This window comes from Anopheles moucheti, chromosome 3 (genome assembly GCF_943734755.1).
Source record: "Anopheles moucheti chromosome 3, idAnoMoucSN_F20_07, whole genome shotgun sequence".
Lineage (NCBI taxonomy): Eukaryota > Metazoa > Arthropoda > Insecta > Diptera > Culicidae > Anopheles > Anopheles moucheti.
Genome location: NC_069141.1, coordinates 82962736 through 82988197, shown reverse-complemented (window position 1 = coordinate 82988197; position 25462 = coordinate 82962736). Strand labels below are relative to the sequence as shown.

Genomic DNA, 25462 nt, shown 5'->3' with positions numbered 1-25462 from the left:
CACACATCGGTGTAATAAATTTCAAGTGAAACAAGATTTCTTTTCCCATGGGCCCTGTGTCTGTCGGGCACCGCCGTACACCGGGTTAAGTTGTGGGTACGCTACTAATCGGTTTCTTTCTGTGTGCCGACGTCTTTCGCAGTGTTTCGATGCGGGTGCTTGGTACGATGCATATGATTCTACACGCGGCCATACAGAAGTCACCTCCACCGTGGGGTGCTGATAGGGATGATTGGTCGGATTGGTAATGTGAGCTTGGATTGTGTAAGTGTAGGTTATTAGCAATGAAGAAAAACACCGCACTAGCTACTAATAGCCCCCCATGGATTGAATGCTGAACGATGCTGACTGGGCGACAATTGCTGAATTGACGATCTTTTAAGTGATTTTTCGTCTACAGAAAACACCTTTACATGTACTATCCTGGTTTACGAGCTAATTTACGAGAAGTATTCTGATTTTGCAACATTTTTTTGTGCAAAATATCACTCAACGATCGAGTGATCTTTGTGCATTCTCTTATCCTTGATCTGTGACCAGTGCGATTTCTAGACGTTTGATTGATTTTACCGTTCTACCGCAGTGGAAGGGGACCGTCGTAACAGGTGTTTCCTCTTTGGGCAGGTGAAGCTTTCATGAATGCGCAACGGCGCAATCGGCTAAGCAGGGTTACATTTCAGTTAGAAGGGTTTTAGCATGTAATGTCTCACAGCACCCGCGGGTGATCATTTCAATGCCAATTGCATAAGATTGGCAAAGAGCTTCGGTACGGTTTGTATCATTCAGACCCCTTTTTATCGCCGCCTTGACACTGATGTGTCAATAGATCACGTGTCGCTTATTCACTAGCCCCTTATCACCAGCATGGCTGTGCGACTCAAGAGTTTGAGGCCGGCTCGAGGAGATATGTTGCTCTGCTGCCGATCTTCCTATTCATCATCCGAGCTGTCCGCTAAAAGTCAGCAGCCGTTCGAGAAGGTAACGAAAGACCCCGGGACGCTCAATTAGGCGTAAGCGCGGAACGGAACTAAAGCATTGGATAAATCTGCTGTGCTCAACAGCACTACTACACCGGGTAGAGCGGGTGGATTTTTGGGAAGATAGCGTAGCGCTTCAAGAACCCATTCGGGTACGGTGTGGAGTGGATTTGCGTCGAAAATCTCTCGAAAATGGTACTCGACATCGGGCCCGGTGTGCTGACATCCGGTGAATCTCACCGCGAAGGGAATCACCCGCTGACGCACCAGCCGGCAAACGGATCCTCTGATGGCGAGCGCAAAGTTGAGTTCTGGCCACTTCAGAGCAGGAGTTTTTGAAGGGTTTGTTTTGAATTCCACTGCTTCCAGTGAGGCTCAGGCGGTGAAGGGGGCGCGCACGATGGTACTTCTGATGCTGCCGAACCCCGCCGTTGGCCACTCCAACGTGCTCAATCTTCATTGACGGCGATGAAAAGTCAGATTTATGTAATTGTTTTTTTTTTTTCGGGTTGGTTAATGTTCGGCCTGTTCTGGATTGTTTCGGGTTTCGGGTTGAGATGGTGATGTTTGTGAGGCAGGGTGAAACATTGATGGGTGTAGTATAGATTGAACTGTTTCGTGTGGCACTTCCGCTAATTAATGAAAACGCACCCAGAACCGAAACATCATCCAGGCTGGAACTGGTGAACTAATCATTATTCGGTTTGGTTTTTTTTTATTAATTTCGTTTCCTTTTTTTGTTTCTTCCAGTGCAGTGTGCGACGACGGAACAACGGGCCATTAATTTCCAGCGTGACACGGCACACAAGCCGTGTAACGAGCGCAAACGAATAATTCAACCAGCAAAAACCGGCAAACGCACCACACCATGCATCCTGCACAGGGAGCGTCCCGAAGCAGCCACATCCTGCTCGGCGCGTTGGTGATCCTCGCGATCTCGATGCGACAAGCCACAGCCAATGCATCTTTGGGTAAGTTGTCCGTTTTTTTAATCATTCCTTTGGGAAGTTTTTTTTTGGTACAATGCCTTTTAGCGATAGTTTGTTTTCGCGTATCATTCAGTTGACCATAATTTCTCCCTGAGCAGCAGCATGTCGCAGTAGCCTAAGGAGCGGAAATGAATACTAGCAACAAGAAGGTCCAAAGTATGCGTTGCATTCCTTTCACTTGCATTTAAGCGAACGGTCCATCAATACATGAAAGTGTATGATAATAGCGAGGGAAACAACACACAAAAGTTGCCTGAATATATAAATAAAACCCTAATGACCGCCTCACGGCAAATGGTGGATGGGTACGGTGACAACTTCTACCCTGTATTTCCGGGAGAAGTGGGGGCGAAAGGGGTGGTGGAAGCGCACGAATTTGGGGGGACCGAAATTGAGCCCGTCAACAGTGTTGCCACACCCGCCCGTTCCCGTTCGACCGGGTCCTGAAAGGAAAACAAAAAAAATGGCAACGACATAAGCCTTTAAACGATAAACTTTTGGGGGGCGAAGCAGAGTCCGGGCGTGAGCAGCGAAAACAAGCGCTCACACAAACAGGATCCTACCGCCAGCGGCCGCATTCGGGCAACGCGCAAAACCCCGTGCCAGGGTGCAGTTAGGTTTTCGTATGGCGATTGCATGTGCCTCCTTTCTATTATGGCGACAAGCCGATTGCAGCGTGAATCTCCCAATCGCGCGGGTAGTAAGAAAAGAAGCCAAGAAATCGTACGACCCGTAGGGGTGGCAAGGAAAAAAAACTCGTCCCGGATGAGATTCTTCTGCTGGAGAGTTGCGGGACAAGTTGCATCGTTTCGCTTGAAGAATGTGGTTGGGGGGATTTTTTGTTTTGCTGCGTTTTTGGGAGTAATGGGAATATTTTCGGCTGTCAGCTGTCGCGAATACACCTGTGCCGGAGACGGCACAAGGAGATGAATGAGAAAACGACGGTTGACATTGACCACGCAAGAGAAGTCCTCTGGTGCTTGACACATCCTGCAGGGTGGACAATTCTGAGGAACTTTAAATAATTAATTGAAGTATTATTTAAAGAATTTGAAAGAACATGTTGAGAGCTAACTTTGTCTAAATCCAACGAATTCGCACTAGAAACCCCCAAGCGAGTAACCTTATCCAAAGCATCTTATCGCACAGTGCATCCCACGTCGACGGGTCGTGTACGTGCATTCCAAACCATTTCCACCGCAGTTGTTGATGAGCTGTGGGGACGCATCTCGCGTCAAACTACTGGCGACGGTACGGCTCGGAACGACAATTCCTGTTGTTTCAACAACATGCCGAGTTCACGTAGCAGCTGTAAAGTTGGTTAATCGTTGTTAAGAAGAAACAAAGCCCGTTTCTCGGGTTTGGGTTTGGTGATGGTAGGTGACGATGGTAGTTACTTTTAATGACCGTGGACGTTTGTTGTAGCCGAGTACGAGTACGAAGTCTTCGAACGACTCGCATCAGCTCGTTCCGTTATCCAAAACCACGTTTTTCAGTCCATTGGAAGTTTGTGCGTTGCTTTTTCGTTTGCTTCTTCAGAAGATGGACTGTGAAGGTTGGCAATTAACTGAGGTGTTTCCCTGAGATGGGCCGAGCGCGATAGTGCATGATGGTGGTGTACTATGATGTTGTTGCACCCTTTAGCAGGATGGTGTCGCTTGATGTTTATCGGGCACCTATCAGCCGTTCAGTATCCCCTTTCTTCTACAATGGCCGTACGGCTTAAAGTGTCGCGGCACCCAACCGGTGGAATATGTCGGTGTGACAGCACACAGCACGGAGTTCTGCACTTTGTACTTCACACACTGTCTCTTTGATAGGGAAGAGGCTTTGTTGCACCACTATCACGATTTTCTGCTGACGATCGGAGCGGTGTACGTGTTATCGTAGTGTCCGATCGACGATCTCGTTAATATGGAGCTTCTTAACATCTTCCCTAGATGGCGCTCGGGATAGTTTCAACCCAGGGTAGAAGCGGATCCCATCGGGCACTCGTGACAATAAACGTGACCGTTGACACTTACCAGGCTAAATGCAAACTTCCGGCACGATCTTCTACCAACGGGTGCCCCGGTACGGTTCGACGCCGAATGTGGGAAATGCAAGCGACGTTCTAAAAACCACCCCAAAACCGTATGCACCTAGAAGCTGTGGAAGCCAGCGTACAAGACAAGGTAGAAGAGGATGTAAATATTTGCCAACGTACTGCTGGCCGCTTTTTGTCGGCACTGATGGGCAGGTCGGTCGCTGATGAAGTTGATGATGATGACGGTGACGGTGGCGTGCGTATGTGTACCCCATTTAAAAAAAAAAACGTCATCTTCGTGAGTCACCGTGAGTTGCGCCGTATTTCACGCGCCGCAGCCGTTGTTGTTGCTTGTTGGATACTATTTGCCACCCAACCACCCGGCTCCATCCGATGTGCGCCGGGTGAACGCATTCGTCCCGAGTCCGGGCGGCACACGGCGAACGGGATGGTTTATTTACTTCCAACCGCCTTTCCCGCGGGTGGAAGTTGAACGATGAACCGTCGGGTAAACACGGCGCTTGGTGGGTGTGGTATTGACACATGGCGACGCACTGGAGGGGAGGATGGATGGATGGAAGGGTATTGTTGGCGTCACCGGAACCGGAATCTTCGGCATCTTTCGGCTCATTCATTCATCCCGGGGCGCTGCACTCTGTTGCACGTCTGCCGGGACCTACTGTCCCTTATCAGCGTGGGCTCCAACTTCCGACCGCATTATACATTCCCTCTGGCCAAAGTGTGAATGGCAAATATGTGCACATGTAGCTGGCAAACCGCTTTCACCGCACCGCTTTCCGCAGATCCGACCCGCGGAGGATAATCTTGTTTGCCATCGCTATCGCTAAATTCTCGTCGCAAACGTAGACTCGTCCGCAAACAATGTCCGGATGGGAACCGTGCCACCGGTTGTGTGTGTATTCCGCCTCCGCTTGCCTTCATGGTGGAACGTTGTGACGAACGTTGTGACGTCAGCAGACAATGGGCAAAGAGGATAAAACGTCTGCAAAGTTGGTAGTGGATTTAACGTAACCCCCGCTGGAAAAAAGATGGCTGGCTCTCGCACTCCCTCGTGTCCCCAATTCGAAAGGGGTTCATTTTTGCGACGGGGGCGAAATGAAATCAACTTCGCTAACGTGCTCCGTAAGACACTTGAAACTACCGCGAGCATTATCACGGCACTCATTTCGGTAACGGCGTGGCGTTCGCTCCATGTAACGGTCGAAAACAAAATTCGCAATTATGAAGGAAACAAAACACCCCCACCCCCGGAACGTCAGAACGCGGTACGCGCTACCTCTTCCCAAAAAAAACGGAAACTAAACGCTGTATCACCGGGCTAAAAATAACTACCACGGAGAATTAAAAATAAATACGTTTGATTTATTTTCGGAACCGAAATATCATCATCCGGACCAGGATTTGTGGAGGCAGGTGAACGCCGCCGGTTTTGCTGCGCCCACCTTTAAGGTGGGTAGGGAGGTGGTGGTTCCCGGGTGTTGTGAAAACAGCAACAAACTCGTGACAGCCCGTCAGCGAAAGAGTGTTGTGTTGCTTCCACGGCTGAAGAAGTTGACAAATGGTCCCCGACAAACATCCCCAGCCGGGGGATTGACCAGGGAATTGGTACCGTTTGGGTTTTCCTTTTTTTTGAGATTTTGAGATCTACTCTTTTTGCACGGCCTGCTGTGTGCGTTCCAGCTGAGTTGTCCCACCTCTTCACCACCACCACAAGTGTGATACATTTTCAGGCCATTGGACGCACCTATGCAAAAGAAGAAAAAAAAACCAGGAGATGATTTCATAGCGGGATGGGCTTTCGATGCAAATCGAGCTGTGGTTGAAACGCGCTAACTAATACGCGAACGGGTGCAGCGGTCTAGAATTGCGGTCCGTTTGAAGTTGCTCGTCCATGACTGGTCAGGATCGCGAGCTTTGGAAGAAAAGGTTTTACCAGTTGTTTGCCACTGTTAACAGCCATTGAAAGAAATGTGCAAACAGATGGGTGTATCAGCTGCACACAGCAGCGCTGTTTGATGCCGGCGCTTGACGTGCTAATGCGTGCGCCACCTTCAATGCTTTTGTGGCGAATATTGTCCATCCCACTTTGTAGTTGTCCGACAATTGGGGGAACGCTTCGGCGAGTATTTGCCGAATGTGTCCTCATAATCACAGCTTACAATGGAGCTCTAATTCCTGGCAAATTCGTAAAGTGAATTGTGGTGATAATTTACCGATCGGCTTCTCTTTGTGATGCTGCTGTTTAAGCGTTGCCTTACCTTTCATGAATGAAGCTGGGCTGGTTCATTAAAAAAAGAACGGAAATCCTTCCCCGACGTTTGTTTATTGATTGAAAAATATTGTGTTGTTTTTTGTTTCGCCCTCCGTATTTCGGGTTGTTTATTGAGTGTCCATTTTTGAAGGAAGGTCTCGGTTTTCTAAAACTTTTCCGTTTGTTCTTCTCTTTCACAGCTGGATACCAGGCACCGTGCACAAACGAGGGCGAGGAAGTTAGGATCAACATGCGCTGCTTCAAGTGTATCTGCAAGGTAAGTTTTGGTCCCCGGGCCATGATGTCTTGATGTCGTTTTTTTTTCTTTCCCCCGATTCGTTCCGGTCGAAAAGGGATTTCTCGGTAATTTTCGGCCAAAGTCAAGTGGAAAGCGTTCCTGCGCTATTGTTTTTTCTATCCTACTGTGCTTTTATTAGCTTAAGGACAGCCGGACCTTAAGCGGTGTGACAGGTAACAAGGGGAAATAAAGGACTCTTCTCGCGACGCATGTGCCACAGGACGATTGGTCGACTGACGCCAGCACCCGCTGGTACTCAATTTGAAGGGTTTTCTTCTGGGACGGCGCCACCATTTCACATGATGGGCCGGTTTGTGGTCCCTCTGAAGACTCGGTTCTTCATTCATTGATAACGCATTTATTCACATAACGTGGAAGATGCTCAAAAGTCCTCGTCTGTTGTGTGGGCCAGTTGACCGTACTACCTGCACGGAATGCCCGATCGAACAAACCGATCCCTGCCGGTGCGGTAACGTTTCCTTACGTTTGTTTGTTCGGTTTCTCTTCCATCGCACAAAACCAATGTTTACCACTGCACACCGTTTTGCAGCGTATTGAGGATCGGTCCATCCGTTGGCCCGGGCGCCATTTACCTTTCGTTTATTGGTTTCTAACGTGGAAATGCTTGTCCCTCCAAGACCCTCCGCAGTGGCGTTCTGGTATGCGTTTCTCCAGTCGGTGTCGGCTTCTTATTGACAAAATGAAAATGAAGACAAAGCGACAGGTACTAGCGACAACAAAACGCGACACATACCGAAGCACCGGAGGAAACGGTAAACAACACCAGACGTGGAAGACAGAAGCAACAAAAACCAACTCCAACTGGTAGTTATTAACTTTTTCCTTTTGCCACTTGTGTCGAACAAATAGCCTAAATGAAAAGCTAATACACACTTGCGCTGGGCGGTAGGCAGGGTGCGTACGTTTCCTTTCCGCTTGGGAATACGTTGTTGATCTTGGCAAAACCCCTTTTTACCAGCGAGCTGCGATGAGCTGCGTCGCTTGATGGCCAACCTGCAATAAAAAAATGGATGCGGCTGGCGCTTGGGTACATCCAGAAGGCAATGTGTGAGATCTTCTGGGGAATACTGGTAGCCAGTTTGTAGAGTTGATGGTGATCAGCATTTTTGGCCTTTTTGGAAAACAATTTGGCAATTTTGGGTTAATTTTAATGTTTTGTTTAAAATTTTGGGCTCACATGACTCATATGTTTTTGGACTTGAAGATCCGGATTTTTTGTGTATATGAGGCCATACCACAAAACTTGTAAGCACAAAGATCAAACCACCTTCAAAAAATTGAAAATCAACACCTTGTCAAACAAAAAGGTTTGGTGGGATCTATTGCAAATAGTGTATTATGAGCGGTTCAAACCCTTTTTAAGTTTATCACCCTGCAGATATTAGGTTTATATATCTCTAGTCAGCACGTAAAATATACATACCCCTTATTGTTTCTTGCGCATAAAGATTTTATTCAATCATGTTTTCCTACCAACATGAATATTCGCTGTAGTTACAAGAAGATGGCTCCAAAATGGCTCCAACCCTTAACATTCAACAGGTGCATCGCATTTTAAATCTAAATGACTGATGACTTTTGAACAAAAAAACCAAGATGGAACATGCAGAGCCTTACCACGTGAGATAAGCGCTGCAATAATGCAGCAATAACCTTCCCGATTATCAAATCTACCGAGATCTCCCCGAGCCTGTGAACGTAACTATCCGGTTCGTCGTTGTGTGTGTATGTGTGTGTCCGGATTTAGCTATGTCTCGGCGAATTCTTGATCGGAAATCAAGCATAAAAAATTCTTCATTCCGTTCCCCACCTCCCCAGCCTCCTCCTACCCTCCCACAACTCAGCATCTTCGCTGCTCGTTAGCAGAGTGCTGCACAGCTTCATGGACGACCCGTATTTTTTCGCTACAAGAGCCAGAGATCGTGTGTGTTGCGTTCGGTAGCACTATCTTGATGCGGTGGAAGCGAGAATACGCTGCGTCCGTTGTAGTCGCAGTCATGCTCGGATGTATATACCTCCTGCCGCGTGAGCATCAGCTGGCCCCAAAACGACAACCACCGAAGAAATGGCGAAATGATCAGCTTGCCACCGGTTACACCGGTGCTGGTTAGATCATGTGACTAACGATCGACGATCGACGGAGCTGTCCCCGGGGCGTGTTTCTCGCCAGCTGTTCCGTCCAGATGCGAGGGTGCGAGGCCCGTAGATAGAACGCTCTTTTATCGCACTGTCCGCGCATCCCCCCCAGTCGCTCTCACTCCCTGCCGTCACCGCTCGCTGGTTCGTCCCACGAAACGGGAGGGAATTAAAATCTTTGCATACATTAAACACAATATTAGTATTCATCGGATGGAATGTTCCGCGTGCGTGCCATGGTTCGTCTCGTACCGTCGGCGATTTTTCTCCCTATCGCGCCTATCGCACTTCCTGCTCTCCGGTCTCTTTGGTCGTCACTCGGCCACATCTTATGTGTGGCCGCCATGATGTAGATTTACCCCTTACGCGGTGAAGCCGGATTTTGCGAGGGAGCTTGCTACGGATTCTTGCGTTCGCATGGCTGGTCGCACCAACATTGTTAGCATGTGCGTGTGCGGGTATGTTGGCTGCTTTGAAATGCGAAACAAACAATAAAGAAACCAAGAATGCTACCCGGTCGCGTAGTACCTTAGTGCGATTGCTTTGCGAATGTGTTTTTTTTTTGCTCGCGCGGGCATCGTCGAAAGTGTACGGCCGCCCTGGGGGTTTTACGAACGGGAATTAAGCCGTCGTGCGTGCTGAGTAGGTTTGGGCCGCGCATGGAGAAAGATGTTTCTTTAGGTGATCGTTAAGGACCCACGAAATGTTTCTGCTGCTTGGTGCGAGAGCGCGAGTCAAGGGGATTGAGCGATGAGACGAAACAAATCAAAAACAAAAAAAAAACATCCGCGATCCACCTGCGATGTTCGATGAGCTCCACGCCGTCAGTTCGTTCGCCATGTGTGTGATGCTGCTCGTGAAAATACGCTACGCGCGCAGAGTCACAGGTGTCGTGTTGGTTGTTTGCTTCCATCCTCTTCGAGCACCGCGCCGCCATGCAGATGATGATCGTTTTGGATAGGTTTTATTTATTTACTTATGTTTATTCGGGGTTTTGGAATTGTTTCGAATCGCGCTCTCGGATCTGCCACCCGGTGTTGGATATTTCTGCCATCCGCTACCAGTGTTGTGTTGGTTGGCATAAGGTCACCTGTTGGCGCAGGAATCCGTCTAGTGGCAGCTTCGATCAGGCGTTGTTTGGCACAACAAGGCTCAAAATAGGCGCGCGTGTAGCGGATCCTATAAAGACGATAAGGTTTACGATCGTTTTTTTTTCGGGGGTCCCTGCACCTTCGATCTTTCGATTATCACCGGTGCGGATCGCAATGCAAACTGGGATGCTGGGGGTATTGGGGACCGTAATCGAATAATCCGCAAATTAGCGACGTGACCGCTCCGATGATGGTGATCGTGTGGATTGCCTGCGATGATAATGCAATGCGATCGATGCGATAAAGATCAGTCAGTGTTTGGTTGTGTGTCCTCCCGATCGTGGAATGCGTCTCCACCGATTGTCGGGGAAGGGGGTTGAACAAAGGGTGGGGAAAATGCTAAAAAAGAACCATGATAAACATAGGTCGAATCTGCGAACAGGTGCCACGATCGTACGCGTGTGTAAGCGACGAAGAGAAAGGTTTTGCCCTCAGTTAGCAGACGGTAGACACTTTACGGCGAAACCAGATGAAGAAAAATACCGCAAAGGGAGTGCGAGTGGGGAAACGGAAAAAAAACAACGATTGCGTTCGAACGAGACGCAACGATGCGCGTTCGTGGGCGGTAGAGTGAGGAATGAACGGACTTTACGACTCGTATTTGCCTGGCCTGGGGTCTCTGCCAGAGAGTCAACATGTTAAGGTGGTCCCCCCCCTCCCCCCAACCCAAAACCACGCTGCACATAGTGCAAAGGAAAAACCGGTCCCTAAGATGGCGCAGGGCGCACGGCGGTGTTGGTGGCGGACGGTGAGAGTTGCGGTTGACGAGAAGAAGCAAAAAGAGAAACACATAAAAATATGGCCGAGTGTTATTATACAATGAACAAGGTCGATAAAGGCCGTTCGCGCACTCACTTGCCGTGCCATTCCCGTGGTTTTCGGGGGGGGGGTTGTGGCTTTTTTGCTGTTGTTGTTGCTACTCTTGTGCCTGGTTGTTGGGGTTTTTTTTTTTTCTCTCTTATTTAGGGGGAGAAAATAACACCACCCCTAGAAGTAACCCTAGTGTGGTGGTTGATGGTGGTGATGGTGCACATGCGAAAGGCATGCGTGATTTCCTGCTCGTTTCTTCTCCTGTTAGGCAAAGCGACGATATGAAGGTATGCTAAGCCAAAGGGGGTGGGATAGGGGGGGGGGGGGGGGGTGGTATTTTGAGGTGGAAGGGATGGAAGGTTGAGGGTCGTTGAAGCCCATCTCGCTTTCATCTTGTACAGTTTGATATCAGATGGTACGAATCGTACAGGTCCATCGCTGGCTAGCCGAAGCGTCTTCGCCTGCAACTCCACCAGTTTAAGCTGTACGTACACTCTGCGCAGCTAGCGGTAATTTTGCGCATTAAACGGAAACAGTTTAGCGGCGAATTGGCGAATTGCAAATGGGGATCGATTTAGTATCGTGCTCGCACGGTGTACCGATAAAGATGTTGTGATTGGTATGCATTTCTCAACCATCGTTCTTCTCATTACGAGGGCAACCACTCCCCTCTGGGGAGTTGCAACCCCCAAGGTTAGCATCGATTATGCTAAATTTACGTTCGTGTAACCAACGTATCGTGGATGGTTTGTTTGTTTATTTGTTTGTGCTTGTTGTGTTTTTTTTTCTTGTGTCGGCACCCTGCACAAGAAATCGTAGCTTCACCCGCATGCCACATTTTTCATACATCCCAGCTGCCAGATTCGCCAGATCAGCCAGCACTTGTGTGCCCCGAACAGCTGTATATTGCTTTCCCTCTTCCACTCCTCTTCCCTCCGCTTCACCTTGCTTCGGGGTGCCCTCGCGGATCACCTGTTTTCCATTGCCATTTCATCCCCAATCGGGGAGCATTTATGTTGGTAAGGTCAAAGCGTCGAGATACGCCGGGCACCGTCGAGAATGTGGGTCATCGAATTTTGGTTTCCCTTCGGTTTGGTGGTTTTGTCTCGTGTGTGTGTGTATGCGCGAGTGTTGTTGTTGTTTGTTTTTTTTTGCATACCATGGTTTTTATCACTCCGCCGACTCTTTCTTTGCCGACTCGCGAACGACTTGAAGGTTGCTGCGGCCGGTTTGTATTTGCCCGCGCTGATAAGTGAGGGCAGCATTCCATTTCCCCATTCGAAGTACGTTCATGTCGAATAGGTCTCGTTAAACATCTCTCGGTTGATGGTGTGTTTTGATGGCTTTACCCGTGCAGTGTTGGCATTTTATTAATCTCTCCTTTTACGAGGGAATTAAAGTTCAATAACAGTCGTGAAGGAACATGAACCGGGTACAATACTTATATTTGTGCAGGTACGCATCAAAATGGTTGGTTCGTCCTTGGTGTTAGTCGTTCCACACACTGCTCACCGCGTGTATGAAAAGGAAATGTTTTACCCGAAACAAAATTCGAATGGTGCAATTGTTATTCATTTTTATTTCTTCGGCATATCTGTCACTGCCACTAAAGCGACTAAAAATTGGACAAAATTTGGACAACCTTACGTTCCATTCGCACCCTCTCCAAGGAAACATTCCAATGCCCGGCCGGTTGTGGTTCCCGCCCGTCGCTTAACTCTCGTTTGCTCCCATTTTGCTCCTTTCGGGGGTTCCTTCGATTACAGTTTTCACATAAGACTATCGTCCACTGTCCACCAACCCCCAGCTTCCCAATACCTTCGCAAGATATCTCGAGAGCTTCCAAAATGTCACCAATACAATGCGTGGCGATCGTGAGATGATGGAGTTCCTCCGAACATTCACGTACGGGCACACTTTCGTGCCAAGGGAGTTGATCAACAGCAGTAGGATCACAACATTGGTCAGGCGAGTCAAGCGGTTTATGCTGGGGATATGTATGATGCATGTACACGAAGCAACCCCCTCTCCAAACCCCCCCCCCCCCCCCCAAACAGCCCGACGACCTCGAGACGATGGCCCGACGTAACGATTAATGATTGACGTTGATGAATATTGTATGAAAATAAATAAATTTCGTAGAAAGTCATTTGCATATCATGATTTCAGCAGTCCAGCGAGTTGTATCTCGCTGTCTCGAAAAGGGAGCGAACGACCGTACGAAACCCAGCGCAAGATGGGGAAAGGGTAATGGGAGGAAAAGACATACACACACACACACGTGGGGCATATGTGAACGGGTGGGAGATCAGCGAGAGGGAAAAAGAAACGTCTTTGCAAGGGCGAAATAGGTAGTGCTGTGAGGCCTAAAGTTGATGGAGCATCGTCTCGAGGCCTTTTCAAGATCCGGTCTCGCCGGTCTCGCCGGTCTTAGCCGTTCCCACTGCGTGGCCTTGCCGTTTGCTCGAGATGGGGCGGTTAGATAGGGAGTGGGAAGAGACGTTAGACGATGTACAGATACCACACAGTGGTACAGCTGATTGGCATTGGACGTCAGTGTGTGGCAAAGCTTATTTTTAGCAGTCCGAAAGGAACTTTCCTTTTCGTCTGCTGCTGGTTCCGTTTCCGGCGGGTTTCCGGCAGGTTTCGCGCTATGGAGAATCAATTTTTCGATTGGTTGTTCTAATAGTGTGATAGTGTTGGATAGTGCTATATAATACGGATAAGCTGAAAGTGTATCTCCAATATTCGCAAACTGTGCGGATCGATTTAATCTGTCCCCGGCTTTGCGCACGCCTGTCGCTCCAAACCCGGCAAGCGCAGAGCCTGAGTAATTCCAACCGTCCGATCAATCCCATTATTATTAACTACCTTCGGCCCTCGACGCCGTGGGGATCGGTTTTGAGCTGGAAGCACACCCTGCGACGCGAAATGCCAGCACCCTTATAAAATTACGAGACACTTTAGTGGTCCATCATTGGCACCTGCAATTTAGCCACCACCAGCACCTAACTATTCAACGACCACATTAAAAACCTTTAGCAGGAGAGGCTCTGTGCCTTGCGGATTGTTGTGGTGGGGTGGGGGGGGGGGGCGGGTAGGGGTTGATTTTTTGTTGTTGTTTCGTTCAGCTTCAGCAGGCGTTTTCATCATAATTAAATTGTCCGCAGAGAAATGGCGCACACCGCTTGACCTGACATTTAGCCCGCGCAATCGTCGAGGGGCTTGATTACGCTGCCAACGGCGATGATGGATACTGGTACCCGGTTTGAAGTATGTTACTGGGGAGCGGTGGGGTGGAAATCCACCCCCGTGGAATATGAGACGGTGGACGGTGGACGCTAACGTGCGAGCCGGGAAAAGAATGCCACAGACGTCAGGCTAGACGTCTGGTGCCGCTCTTGAAACGTGGCCCATACGCCAACAAATGGATTCCGAGCGGCATAGCCGTTTATTGGGCGGGTGGGATTTTTTTTTTTCAAAACGGTGGGAGTGCATTGGAGCAGTGCAGCATGCAGATACGGTTGCATTGCCGCTCTGTTTGCAAACTGACGGAAGCGGCATTGGCGTCACGTTTAGCGGTAGTAGATATTGTGCAGGTGTTTGCTGCATATGTGCGTTGCTTTCAATCAGGAAATGGAAATCGTTTGGCGGCGGCTGTTATTCAATTTATAAAGCGCTGGAGAAAATAAAATGCCGCTTTCAAAGGAGTAAATAATAAATTGACAGATATTTTTAAATTAAAAAAATATTTAATTAAACAGTTTGAAAATTATTACCATAAAACCATACAAGAACAAACTGTTTAAAGATTATTAAACATTATCATAAGCTTATCAGAAATTTTATTTTTCAACTCGCACTTTAACTTAGTTTTTTAACAAATTAATTACTCTTCCATTATTCGCAGTGGAGGCGCATGGTACATTTCAATATTTTAAGTGAATATGTGCTATGCATTTGTTGTTTAACTGTAATTCAACATCCCGTTTCGGATAAAATGTGAAGTCAATTTGTTAAAAAGTATTTCCCAATCACAAAATGGACCTCAACTCTTTAGCACGACCAGGCCCTTTGTGACCTATTGTATTGACAGAAGTCCGGGAAAAATCCGATTTCCTTTCGCGTGCCCGGGTGAAAAGGAAAAACCCCTCCCAAGAAGGACACTCAAAGCAAAGCAACCGGATGCCGGTTCGGACCGGAAGCGTACATTCAGTGTACGGTCCAGCATAAATCATGCGGCCCCATCTGGGTCAATGCTCAGCGGAGCGCATCGGGATGGAACGGACGGCTTTTGCTGTTGCTCACGGTGGCCTCGATGGCTTCTGCCAGGCCGGAGGGTTGATATGTTGATGCACTCACTGCGGCACTGCACTTTTTAGCGTGAACGGAACGCAAAACCCCGGATGCATAAAGTGGTGTCCCAAACGACCGTAGTGGTAGCTGCCCAGCCCGATTGGTTCGTGGATGCTTGGTGGATTGCTCTGTCTAGTCTAGTTGCTTGTGCGGTCCGAGTGCGTGCACTTGTGTGTCGTTAAGTGAGCGCCCGAAGGACAGAAGCTCCCGTTGGAACATGAGACACAATTCTCGGGCAAAATTTAAATCCATTTTACAGCACATAAATAACGTCTTTTCGCCCGCATTGGACGTCCCGTCCCGATGGGGAAGGTTTTTCCGAATCGCTAGTAAAGTGTTCTCCGAAAGCTTGGAGAAGGGGCTTTCTTTTTCAAGAGCAAAACACTTAACGTGGGAAATATTCGTTCTCTCGAATGTCCTGCTGTCTTGGACGAGGAAGACCTTTACCCAGAAACCCTTTTAAGCTATCCTTTGGTAATAGAAAAATAACACCAACATATAGTTTCTAAGAATGGAGAATAATGTACGTGGGTTCGTGTTATGTTCTGCCGTTCAATATTTACGACAACATTAAGCATATTTATCGTAGCGTTGATACGCTATATTCCCTGTATCGTTTTAGTGGTGTGTCCTTCGCAGAACGAGAGAGATATAGACAAATTTGTTTCCAGCGAAAGCAACATCAAATTGCAACGGCTACATTGATCGGCTATTTATCTTCCACCGGCGTTTGCTAACAAGGTTAGATAAGTAATAACGTGTCGTTTAGTGTAGAAAGATGAATGATAGCATCGCGCTAGCCACGATGTATCTGTATTGTATATTTTAGCATGCGGTACACCTTCATCATTTCATACCAGTTTGATTAACATTATTTGTGCAAAGTGGAAATTGAATTGCACATCGTCAAATGTCGCTTTCGATCAATAAACGTTTGATGGTAATGAATATTCTATCGTTTCGTTTTAGCCGGGATGTTTTTTTTTTCTTCCTCCCGCCTTTCATTGTTACTACAACGCCAAAGGCAAACGGGCTGGCGCTTCGCAAACGATGTGCACGTTGGACGTGGTTGCAATGTTGCATTTGATTGTCCGCAGATGAGTTACGTGAGCGAGGTGTATAATTTGTATTCTGTCGTTTTTTTGTTGTTGCTGCTGCTCCTTCTCTGCTCTTCAACAGCGTTTTTCCATTTGGTTTGGTGCACTGTTCATCCTTCGCGCCCGTCGACTGCGATCTGTTCTGGATGCTCTTGCATTGAAAATGGCTCGCGCTTTCGGTAGTTACTTTCGAGGAACGTGCGATCAATTAACATATTTAATTCCATGGATGTCAATCAAGAACTCTGTTGGAATGTATGTGTGCGTGTGTGTGCATGGTGGGTGCAGAAATAGTTGGCTTATTGCAATGAGCTTCTTTTCTGCTATTGCATACAGCTACTTTGCGGAGCCGTGATTGACAAGGCACAAACAAACATTTATAATAAACAATATTTATCTACAGTGTGCCACATAGTTATACAACCACTCGTTTATTTGAGGATAAAAAAACACAAATTACTAGATTCTACCATTATTTTTACGTTGCATTACTATGACGTCGCATTCCGTACCGATTATGGGTTTCCCTTCTCGAGTGTGTGTTTGTGTGCTGTGTAGCTATTGTCTCACGGCTTGGCGCCACCCGCACACATAAGCGATGGCAAGGGCGGGAGAAAATGGCTGATCAACGAGCTGTATTTAACGCGCACCTCGGTACGTCTAGAACTCACGATTGTTTTATCCCGCGTCATTGAAGGGCTGTCCCCCAACAGCAGCAGCAGAAAAGGTTGACGAGGGATGCCCGGTGGCGGCGAGGTAACGGTGTAGTTCCATTTTGAATGCACCATTCCACGGCTGATGGAGTTGCATCGACGATTGCCCCGTGTTCCATTACCGAGTGATAGTGATTGGAATGATCGTAATGCTTTTTTTTCTGTGCTCCCCCGAGCTGCCTGTACTGCTCCTGTCACTAATATCCCCATCTTGCGTTTAGTTTTATTTTTGTCCCGTCTGTTTTTTTTTAATACACTCCACGGTGTAATGAGATGGCAAAGATAGCAATCCACCCGGATCGGCTGGGACAAGTACTTAGCTCCCCCACTCGTACCCACTCGGCGGTCTCCCTCATCGGCGGTCGATATATGATCTGCATCGGAATGACGCTAATGTACAGTTTCCGCGGCAAACGGCGACGACACGATTAGTTTCGCACGGTAGCACCGCGTTAATCGCGGCCCGGCGTCAAACGAATGTGTGTGTGTGTGCGTGTGTGAGTGTTTGTGCGTGGGTATGGGAGTACGCTGAAATTGAAGAGAAGGGGCACGGTTTTGCCAATCTTCGCACCGCTGGTGTATGTCTGTCAGCTCGTCACCTACTGCAAACGCGCGTGACGGTGACTACGGTGCCGGTAGTGACGACGAACTTCTTCTACCGGGCAGCCGGCGGGGTTGACGACGACGCAACGTTGATAATATTATTAATGGGCGCGATATCGAATCGGAACGATGGACGAGGGTGGGTGAGGCGGGGGTGTTACATTGCAAGAGACTCCCCTACCCGATGCTGTTGACGATAATGATAATGATGATGTTATTGATGCGTACGATGATCGTCATTCCGTGTGGTTGTGTTGGCGGTGACGATCACGTCGATGCTGATGCTGATGATGATGATGATGATGATGTACATGTACGATTAAGCGCAGCTTAAAGTGACGGCTTAATAGGTACCCCCGCAATGGCGCTTGGGTACGCCGACATGGCGTCCCGTAATGGGAGGACCCGTCCCGGCCGCACAAGCCTTAGGGTTTGGCTCTTCCGATCGGATTAGGGTTGCGATCGCGATCGCGGAGTGAAGGTTTTGCTATTTTGGCTTTGCATTCAAACAACCACAGTGCACCACTTAAGCAGCACCAGTGTGTTGTGCAATTAAAATCGCTCGTAATTGCTTCCACCGGTAGCTAATCATAACGGTAGCGGGGACGGTTCGCGAGTGGAAGAATTGATGCAAAAGGTTGAGAAGGAATGAGAAGAAAAAAACAGTATAATATAAATTACTAAACACGTTCGATTGGCGGTGTCGTAGCGGGCGTTGTTTTGATTCTCATAAATTTTGCAATTACAGAAAATTAAACACTTGATTGCGGGTTTGCTCGCCAACCCGGAGATCGGTCGATGGATAATGCTAAAAAGGTTGCTTGCTGTGGGTAGCAATATCTAGCATCCACCGAAGCTTGCTAACAATCGCTGATGATTTTATTGCACATTCTTTTCTTGCAGTAATTGATTTTTATTAAAAGCTGCATAGCAGCCACCCCTGTACCGCGTTGTTCCGCTTTTATCTGCCATCCGCTTTCGGAGTTGGAGATGGCAACCTCCCTTCCTCCCCCCCATCTTGAGTACGCTGCATGCATAATGACCCACCCCGAGTTGCAAATATAACGCAATGATAACGCACACAACCGCACCCTCGCGTACGGCAGGGCTAGGGTTACAGTGTAGCAAAAATGGCGCCACGCTTTACGCGCATATTTACACCGCCATTGTCTCGAGGGGTCTCGTTTTCCTGCCACACTATCACGCTCGGATAGTGCAGAAAGCAGAGCTACTAGATTTTGAATGGAATGGCAAAGGAAAAATTAAAAAAAAAACGGCAACTACATAACACTGCAACGTACGACGGTCAAGTTTATGCTACCAAACCGGATTAGACCGGTCTTATCAGTACGTTTGAAGGCACAAGCACATTATGCGTTTTTTGTTTTGTTGGAAGAAACTTCCGATTGTCGATTTGCGTGGATGGGTTTTTTTTCTTTCTTTTTTTGCTTTTGGATAAGCCTTGCTTCGGTCTGACTTATTTGAGGACTTGCTGCTGCTTTATGGTTCATTATCACCAGTGCTAGCACGCGCTAGCGGTCAAGAACCAAAGTCAAGAGTATTACAGGGTTTTGCAGGGTTTTTTTGGATAGGATAAATGGCAAGCACTGAACTTACTGAAGGGAGCAAACAAATGAGTGAAGCTTACTGTGACTTCCTATCAATCTTCTAGTTTATGTTCATCGTTTGCGCCAGTCAGTAAGTTGTGCTCGCCATATATCCTATCTACTGCAAAACCCTGCATACCACGTTAGCCTTAATCCTTCTATTCCTCGGAAGCGGTTCGAAATGGGTAAAATTAATCGAAAAAGCTTTCGGGCCTTCCTGTTCTACATTAACCTCGCTTGTGTTGTTCATATGGGCGCTCATAATCATGGGAGCGCATGGCTGAATTTCGACCATGTGATGTGGATTTCGGCAAAGAAAATGCGCGTGTAGAGAATATAAAACAAGTGAGCATAAAAATTCATCCAAATCCCTTTTTTCCGGGCGTTCTGGACGATTAAAGACGAATCCGTATCGGGCTCAGTGAGGTTGAAATAATAGAATATAAACAGAGAGAAAGGGAAAGGGGGAAAACGAAAGAATGAAGAGACAATCCTATCCCAATGCAAAATAGTACGCCTATGCTTCGAAGCGCAAAGTTATGCTGCCGCTCAATAACACTGGTCCGATGGTCGGCGTCGGCCAGTTTTGGTCAAAGTGTTTCGCAATTACGATGGCAAATGCGTCCGGACTGTCAATGGTGGCGTGTGTGGGAGCAGCCTTGTGGAAGATTTTATTACCCTTTGGCGACCCTTTTGACCGGAACGCTTCAAACGCCGGCCGGTTCGAGTAGGAAAGTGTGGCATATTAAAGGAAGGAGACGTGTCGATTTGTTTGTGAATCCTCTGAAGTTTGAATACCGTTTTAACGAGTTTAAGTTAACATTGATTTTATTAAAATGATGCAAACAGTATACTCGGGAGGTTGGATTTTTAAAACAATGGTGGTGGTGTTTTGTGTCCTTCCGGCTTGTACATCCCAATATTTCCATGAACGCTTAACGATGGGAGGGATAAAAATCATAAAACAATCATAAAGCGCCAGATTCAATCAAATATTCACAGATAAAAATCAACCACGAAGAAATAATTTGTGCAATTTCCGGATACAGAACGGAACGTTAAAATTGATTTTTATCGCATGAAAAATATATCATGCTGCCGATAGTATTGTGTGCAAAGTTTGCTCAGTTTCATGAAAGGAAATAAATGCAAGTTAAATCCGTACAAAAAAACCCTTCATAATAAAGCGCCGTGGTTTAGCGATTTGAGGCGGCATTGTTTGCGATGTGGTAAAGCGTAATCAAATACAAAACTTTGGCCCGTTTTTTTGGCGTTACAGAAGTAAACACACACGAGATTTACAACACATTACTTCCATGCACGCGCATGTAACGAAGAGCTGGAACGAATGGTTGATTTACGGAGTTGTAATCATGACCACGTCCAATTGATTACATACTGCAGCATGGTCTGCCTGCCACGGGTCTGCCAGCTACCGGAAGCTTCTTCGGTGCTGTCACATGTAAAAAAGAGAAAAATGTTTAGTCCAACAACACACCGAGGCACAGACGGAGTTGTCGGCCTGCTTTGACCTAGCTTCGCAGGTTTGAAAGTGTGCCAATGTGTACTCCACCATTCCTAAACTCAACGCGACGTGAAAGGAAATGCACTTGCATATGATCGTTTTCGAGCGGGGAAGCCCGTTGACTGCTGGTCCAATTCTCATGGCTACATTTCAACTAGAGATGGCTTTCGTAATATCGCGTGGTAGGATCTTTCGACGCATTGTCGCGATGTTGTTACTGCAAGCTGTCGCCAGCAATAAACATGCGATGCGAAAAAAGGACAACGGCAAGATGTTGGGTGCTTCAGACTTCTGCCTTTAATGTAATTGATTTGTTGTACTATTAAGCATCGCTTTTGACAGTGTATTTACGTTTCATCGAGGATTACTAAATACCCATTCCGGGTTTTTTTTTCTCTCACCCGCAGAACGGTTTCGTGGAGTGTGAACAGGAAAGCTGCCCAGCGGTGGACGACTGTTACTTCTACAAAAAGAAAGGTCCCGACGAATGTTGCGACAAGTGTATGGGTAAGTCTAGCAAAAGTGAAAACACTCACCACAGCGCTAATGAAATCTGCACCACATCGGCAGGATGTTTATACGAGGGACGCCACATCGACAGCGGTACCGAGTGGACCGATCCGGAAGATCCCTGCATGCACTACAAATGCGTTTCCGGTGTGGTAACGCGCTCGGAGATGAAATGTTACGCACCCTGCTCGGATCCCAACCCACCGCGGAAAGGCCAGTGCTGTCCGACTTGTTTAGGTGAGTTGCAAATTTTCACTACACTTTTCCTAACGCCGCCACGCATTTTCACGCATTTCACTCCAGCAGTGCCACCAAGGTCAGGAACGGCGGTTTCGCTTGTATGTGTGATTGTGTGAGATCAATTTTCTTCCCGTTGGGTGGTCAAGTGCGCACTCGTTACACACAAAACTCCCTTGCCCAATATTTAGGAGATACCGCCACGGGCACCATTATAATCGTATTAGCTGGCCGGGTTCGGTGCGGTTAGGTGGTTTTTTTTTTGGGACTGCTGGACTCACCTGGCTAACTCGGCGGGGTAGCGCTACGGAAAGTCCAGCTGCGCGGTGGTGAGAACGATAATAAGCGTACACAAGCGCCACCGGGAGGATTGAACGATTGAGCGAAAACACGGGGAAAAGCGTTCAATGTTCTTAGCGCCTTCTTCATGAGAACAAAACATTCGAACGCCAGATTCGAATAGAAAGATCGACCGAGAACGGTTGATAAGACGTAAAAGCATTGGTTAAAGATGGGGTTTAGGATGGAATTCTAGCCGCTTTCGACTCGTCGAAAAAATCCCTGAGAGAAAACACCTGGCAGAAGGCGTCCAGAGACACTAATTCTATCGAATGTCTTTTGATCTGAATGGTTTAATGCTTCCTCTGGAACGTTCTGGAATGTGGAGGATTGCTTTCCAAATGGGTTTTCCTCGGTTCCCGTCACGAGTCGATGATTTATTAACCAAGCCGGGCGTAATCAGTCCGTGTCTGCGTACCTTTTCTTCCTGCTTTCGGTGATCCATCCGTACGCCCGAACTGTTCCAGATGGGAAGCTCACGGACCGTTCAATGATTGATGTCCCTGGGTCCCATCCCTCCTGGACGTTAGCAGTAGTTGAGATGGCATTTTAGTTAAACGGTGCGGGTTATAATCCCACAAAGGGAAGTGGCTTTCGATTTTATGACCCAGGTAGACTTGTTGTCCATTCCCGTTGACCCATTCGCCGAAGAAGATTTATGAAGTAGCACCGAACCCAACTTGCCTATCTGCCGCGCACATTCGACGGCCCCTCGCAGGTCGGTGAAATTAGCAAAATTCAAACCACTCTCCCATGGGTTCCCATGGGGTTTTGCAATCGCACGGGTTGCAAATGTTGCGGGTCTCGGTTTGTCTGAAAGGTCGCGCAACCCGAGAGCGACTTCCGCCATTACGATCCGCGACCCCCACGGCACCGAGCGCGCGAAAGAAAGCGAGCGCGTTCGCATTCGGTACACAATATTTGTGTTGTTTTGATTTATGTTGATAATTGTTGCGAACGTTTACCGCACGTTGGGTGGTCCGGGTGCCTCCCTGCCAACAGCATCATTGTTTTCAAACGCGCATCACGAGTCGGCGTTGCTGTCTCGCGTTGCTCTGGAGAGGGGGTTGATGATTAAGCAGCGTGGAAGAAAGCAACCGGCGCAAAGTAAAACAAATCACGCGCATCATCTTGGCCCGGTGACGGCTGAAGGTCTTCTGGTACCCTCGTCTTTGTAGGATGTTCGTGGAACTTACCGTTGACTAGTGAAAAGCACGTGTGGGTTGTGCTTACGCACCTAATGGATCCATCTTTGAGACTTGTGCTCGATTATTCCAATCGATCTTGTAGGTTGTTGTGCTATTCTTTGTTCCGTTCTCGCTTTATTCCATTTGGGTTCTATATAAATATTGAGTTTAATAACTCTCCCGGCCACTCTTCAGTTGTGCAATTGTTTAATAATTATTTCACAGTAGCTTCACACTTTGTGCTTCCGTGACTTTCATTGCTTACTGTCCGGATTAAACCGAACCGGCAATGAATCAAACTACACGAGCGATAAATTAACGCTTACTCGCAGTGGATCAATGCAGATGCAATCTATTGCTTCCTTCGCGATACAACGCAAAGGGTGTTTAATAAATTGTGAACTTTACCATTGCGCGAGGCCACAAACCATCGACCACTGGCCGTGATAAGATCGAATTGCAAAACCCCTTTTCCCGTGCTCCCTATAATGCGGTAATTTATTGCTTCGTTGAAGAGTGGCCCATTATACGACGGACTATAAATTAAAATAATAAAAAAAAATCACCCAACGTTCTATTAAATGGCGGCGTGCCCACTATGGCGTCCGTACCGTGCTAGGCTCCAGATAATTATTCCTGCGCGCACTTGTTCGAAGAAGTAATTATCCACACTTACTATGCTAATACGGCCGACAGGGCCGACACGGCGAGAAGTTGCATGTAGAATATGTTTTATTTGATCGCCTTAGTCGGTGCAGAGGTGAGCAAGAGATCGATTTGTGATAAATTAAATCAACACCTTCCTCCAGCGACTCAAGCGATCGACGATCGTGTATCGGCTCGGTCTTGTTGCTCCGTTGCTTTGCACATAATTATTTACGGATATTCACCACCACCGAACAAGGATCCGGTGAAGGATGCTAGAATTGATTAAGCAGATCCTGGTTCTCAACAATGGTGTCTGTGTGTGTGTGAGTGTGTTCTTCTGATACACCTTCGCCTAACGGCCGAACCGGGGCCACTATAGCATGCCCATCTTGGGCTGTAAATTTTATCACAATCACCCAATTGGAGCCGGCACTGTTCCGTCGAGACAACGTAGAAACACGCACTCGCAGTTCGCTTTTTCGTAGCCATCAAACCCATTAACAAGCGCCGCGTTGCGCCCTCCATCAAACCCCGTCGGCCGAGATGCCAACCATTCGTAGAACCTCCCGGAAGGGATGTGTATTAGGTCGGTGCGCGTAGTAATAAGATGGTAAAATTTACGATAGCGCTCGTTGCCTTTGAGATCGCGCTATAAAAATGTCGTATTTACATAAGAAATATCTTTCGCGATAAAATATTTCCTATCGCAAACGGCGGGGCCGGGGCAGTTGGCGTGGACCTCAGAACGACGTAAAGATCGGTTCCTCCTTGAGGCGCGGGTTTTTTTCTCCGTTGCTTCAAGTTCAATTTTAAGCCTTTGCTCACACAAGATTCTTCATTAGCGTTCCAAGTGTGACTTTCACCCTGTCGCTGGTTTGGGAAGCCCACCCAGTTGCGAGCTGCGTGTTTGTAATTTCTTGAAGGAGAAGAAACCTCAATTATCATCCTTATCGATAGTGCTAGGCCTTGTTCAGCATGATGTACATAAAACAGTTTAGGCGGCTAAACAGCTGGTGCTGGAGATGTCTGTTCGACGTTGCGGGTTATAATGTGCTGCGTTATAGATAAATGTGTATGAAGTCTGTAAGAAAAATGCGGATCTCGCATAAAGACTACTCCTATTAAGAACCATCCAAAGGCGAATCGGCCACATGAAGCTAGTGACAGTCATCGACTCGTCTAGCGCACTAATAAACCCAATGTCTAGCAAATTATTTCATTCCGAATCACAAACAAGTCGTTAAATCGACTGCAAATGCTAGACGATTGGTTTGGCGTGGCATAAATTAAGAATAAAAAAAGCCTCTCGTTTGCAATCACAAGCGCCGTCGGGTACTTGTTTCACTACGCCCAAAAGCGAAGTGCTTGACAGCGATGATCACGATGCAGTTAAAAGTGGTGGTAAAAACTTCACATTTACCTTCCTTCTCAAGTGGAGATTCTCCTTCAGTGGAATGCCTTGTACTGCGTGGTTTTTTTCTTGTGCCACACGGGTTAACCATTTCTGACCCTTTGCGAAATGTCACGCCTCGCAGCACGCGAGGATATAGCAAAATGTAATAATAAAAAAAAACTATATATTCAACCCATCAACCCATCGCCCCCATTGTCATCCAATGATTTCAATTTGTCAACGATTTGTCTAGTAACTAATAACCGCAACAACAGCAAAAAAAAAATCCGGCAACAAATGCCTTCGCCTTTTGACTAGGCACGGGGACGCACCCGAACATGAAGTCATGGCGCTTGAAATACTGTGCGTCCTTCACGCGTCGGGACGCACAGGGAGTGCGCGACATACCGAAATTGATTCATCAAATTCCGGTGCTTGGAAAGGGGTAGTTTCGCTGCGTGATAGCATCTGGGACTCTTAAATTAAGACGGGGCGGAAAAGAATGGGCCTCAGTTTCCTGGTTCCTTCGTGGCCTCGACGCGAGAGACCCCAATTTGTCATGTGGCA

The 25462-nt window shown here is 47.6% G+C and overlaps 1 protein-coding gene across 4 annotated transcripts in view; it reads left to right on the top strand.

Moving 5' to 3' along the window:
* The window catches only part of LOC128303444 (BMP-binding endothelial regulator protein), a 70216-nt gene that overhangs the window by 25903 nt on the left and 18851 nt on the right, over positions 1-25462 (top strand). For 2 of the 4 annotated variants that reach the window (XM_053040393.1, XM_053040394.1), the window contains exons 2-5: positions 1728-1948; positions 6465-6541; positions 20989-21088; positions 21152-21328. The exons of 1 other annotated variant lie outside the window; for it this stretch is intronic. In XM_053040393.1, the coding sequence (XP_052896353.1) occupies positions 1846-1948; positions 6465-6541; positions 20989-21088; positions 21152-21328 (457 nt within the window). In that variant the 5' untranslated portion in view covers positions 1728-1845. The remainder of the gene's footprint in view (positions 1-1727; positions 1949-6464; positions 6542-20988; positions 21089-21151; positions 21329-25462) is intronic. One more of the 4 variants, XM_053040395.1, reaches the window with a different exon arrangement.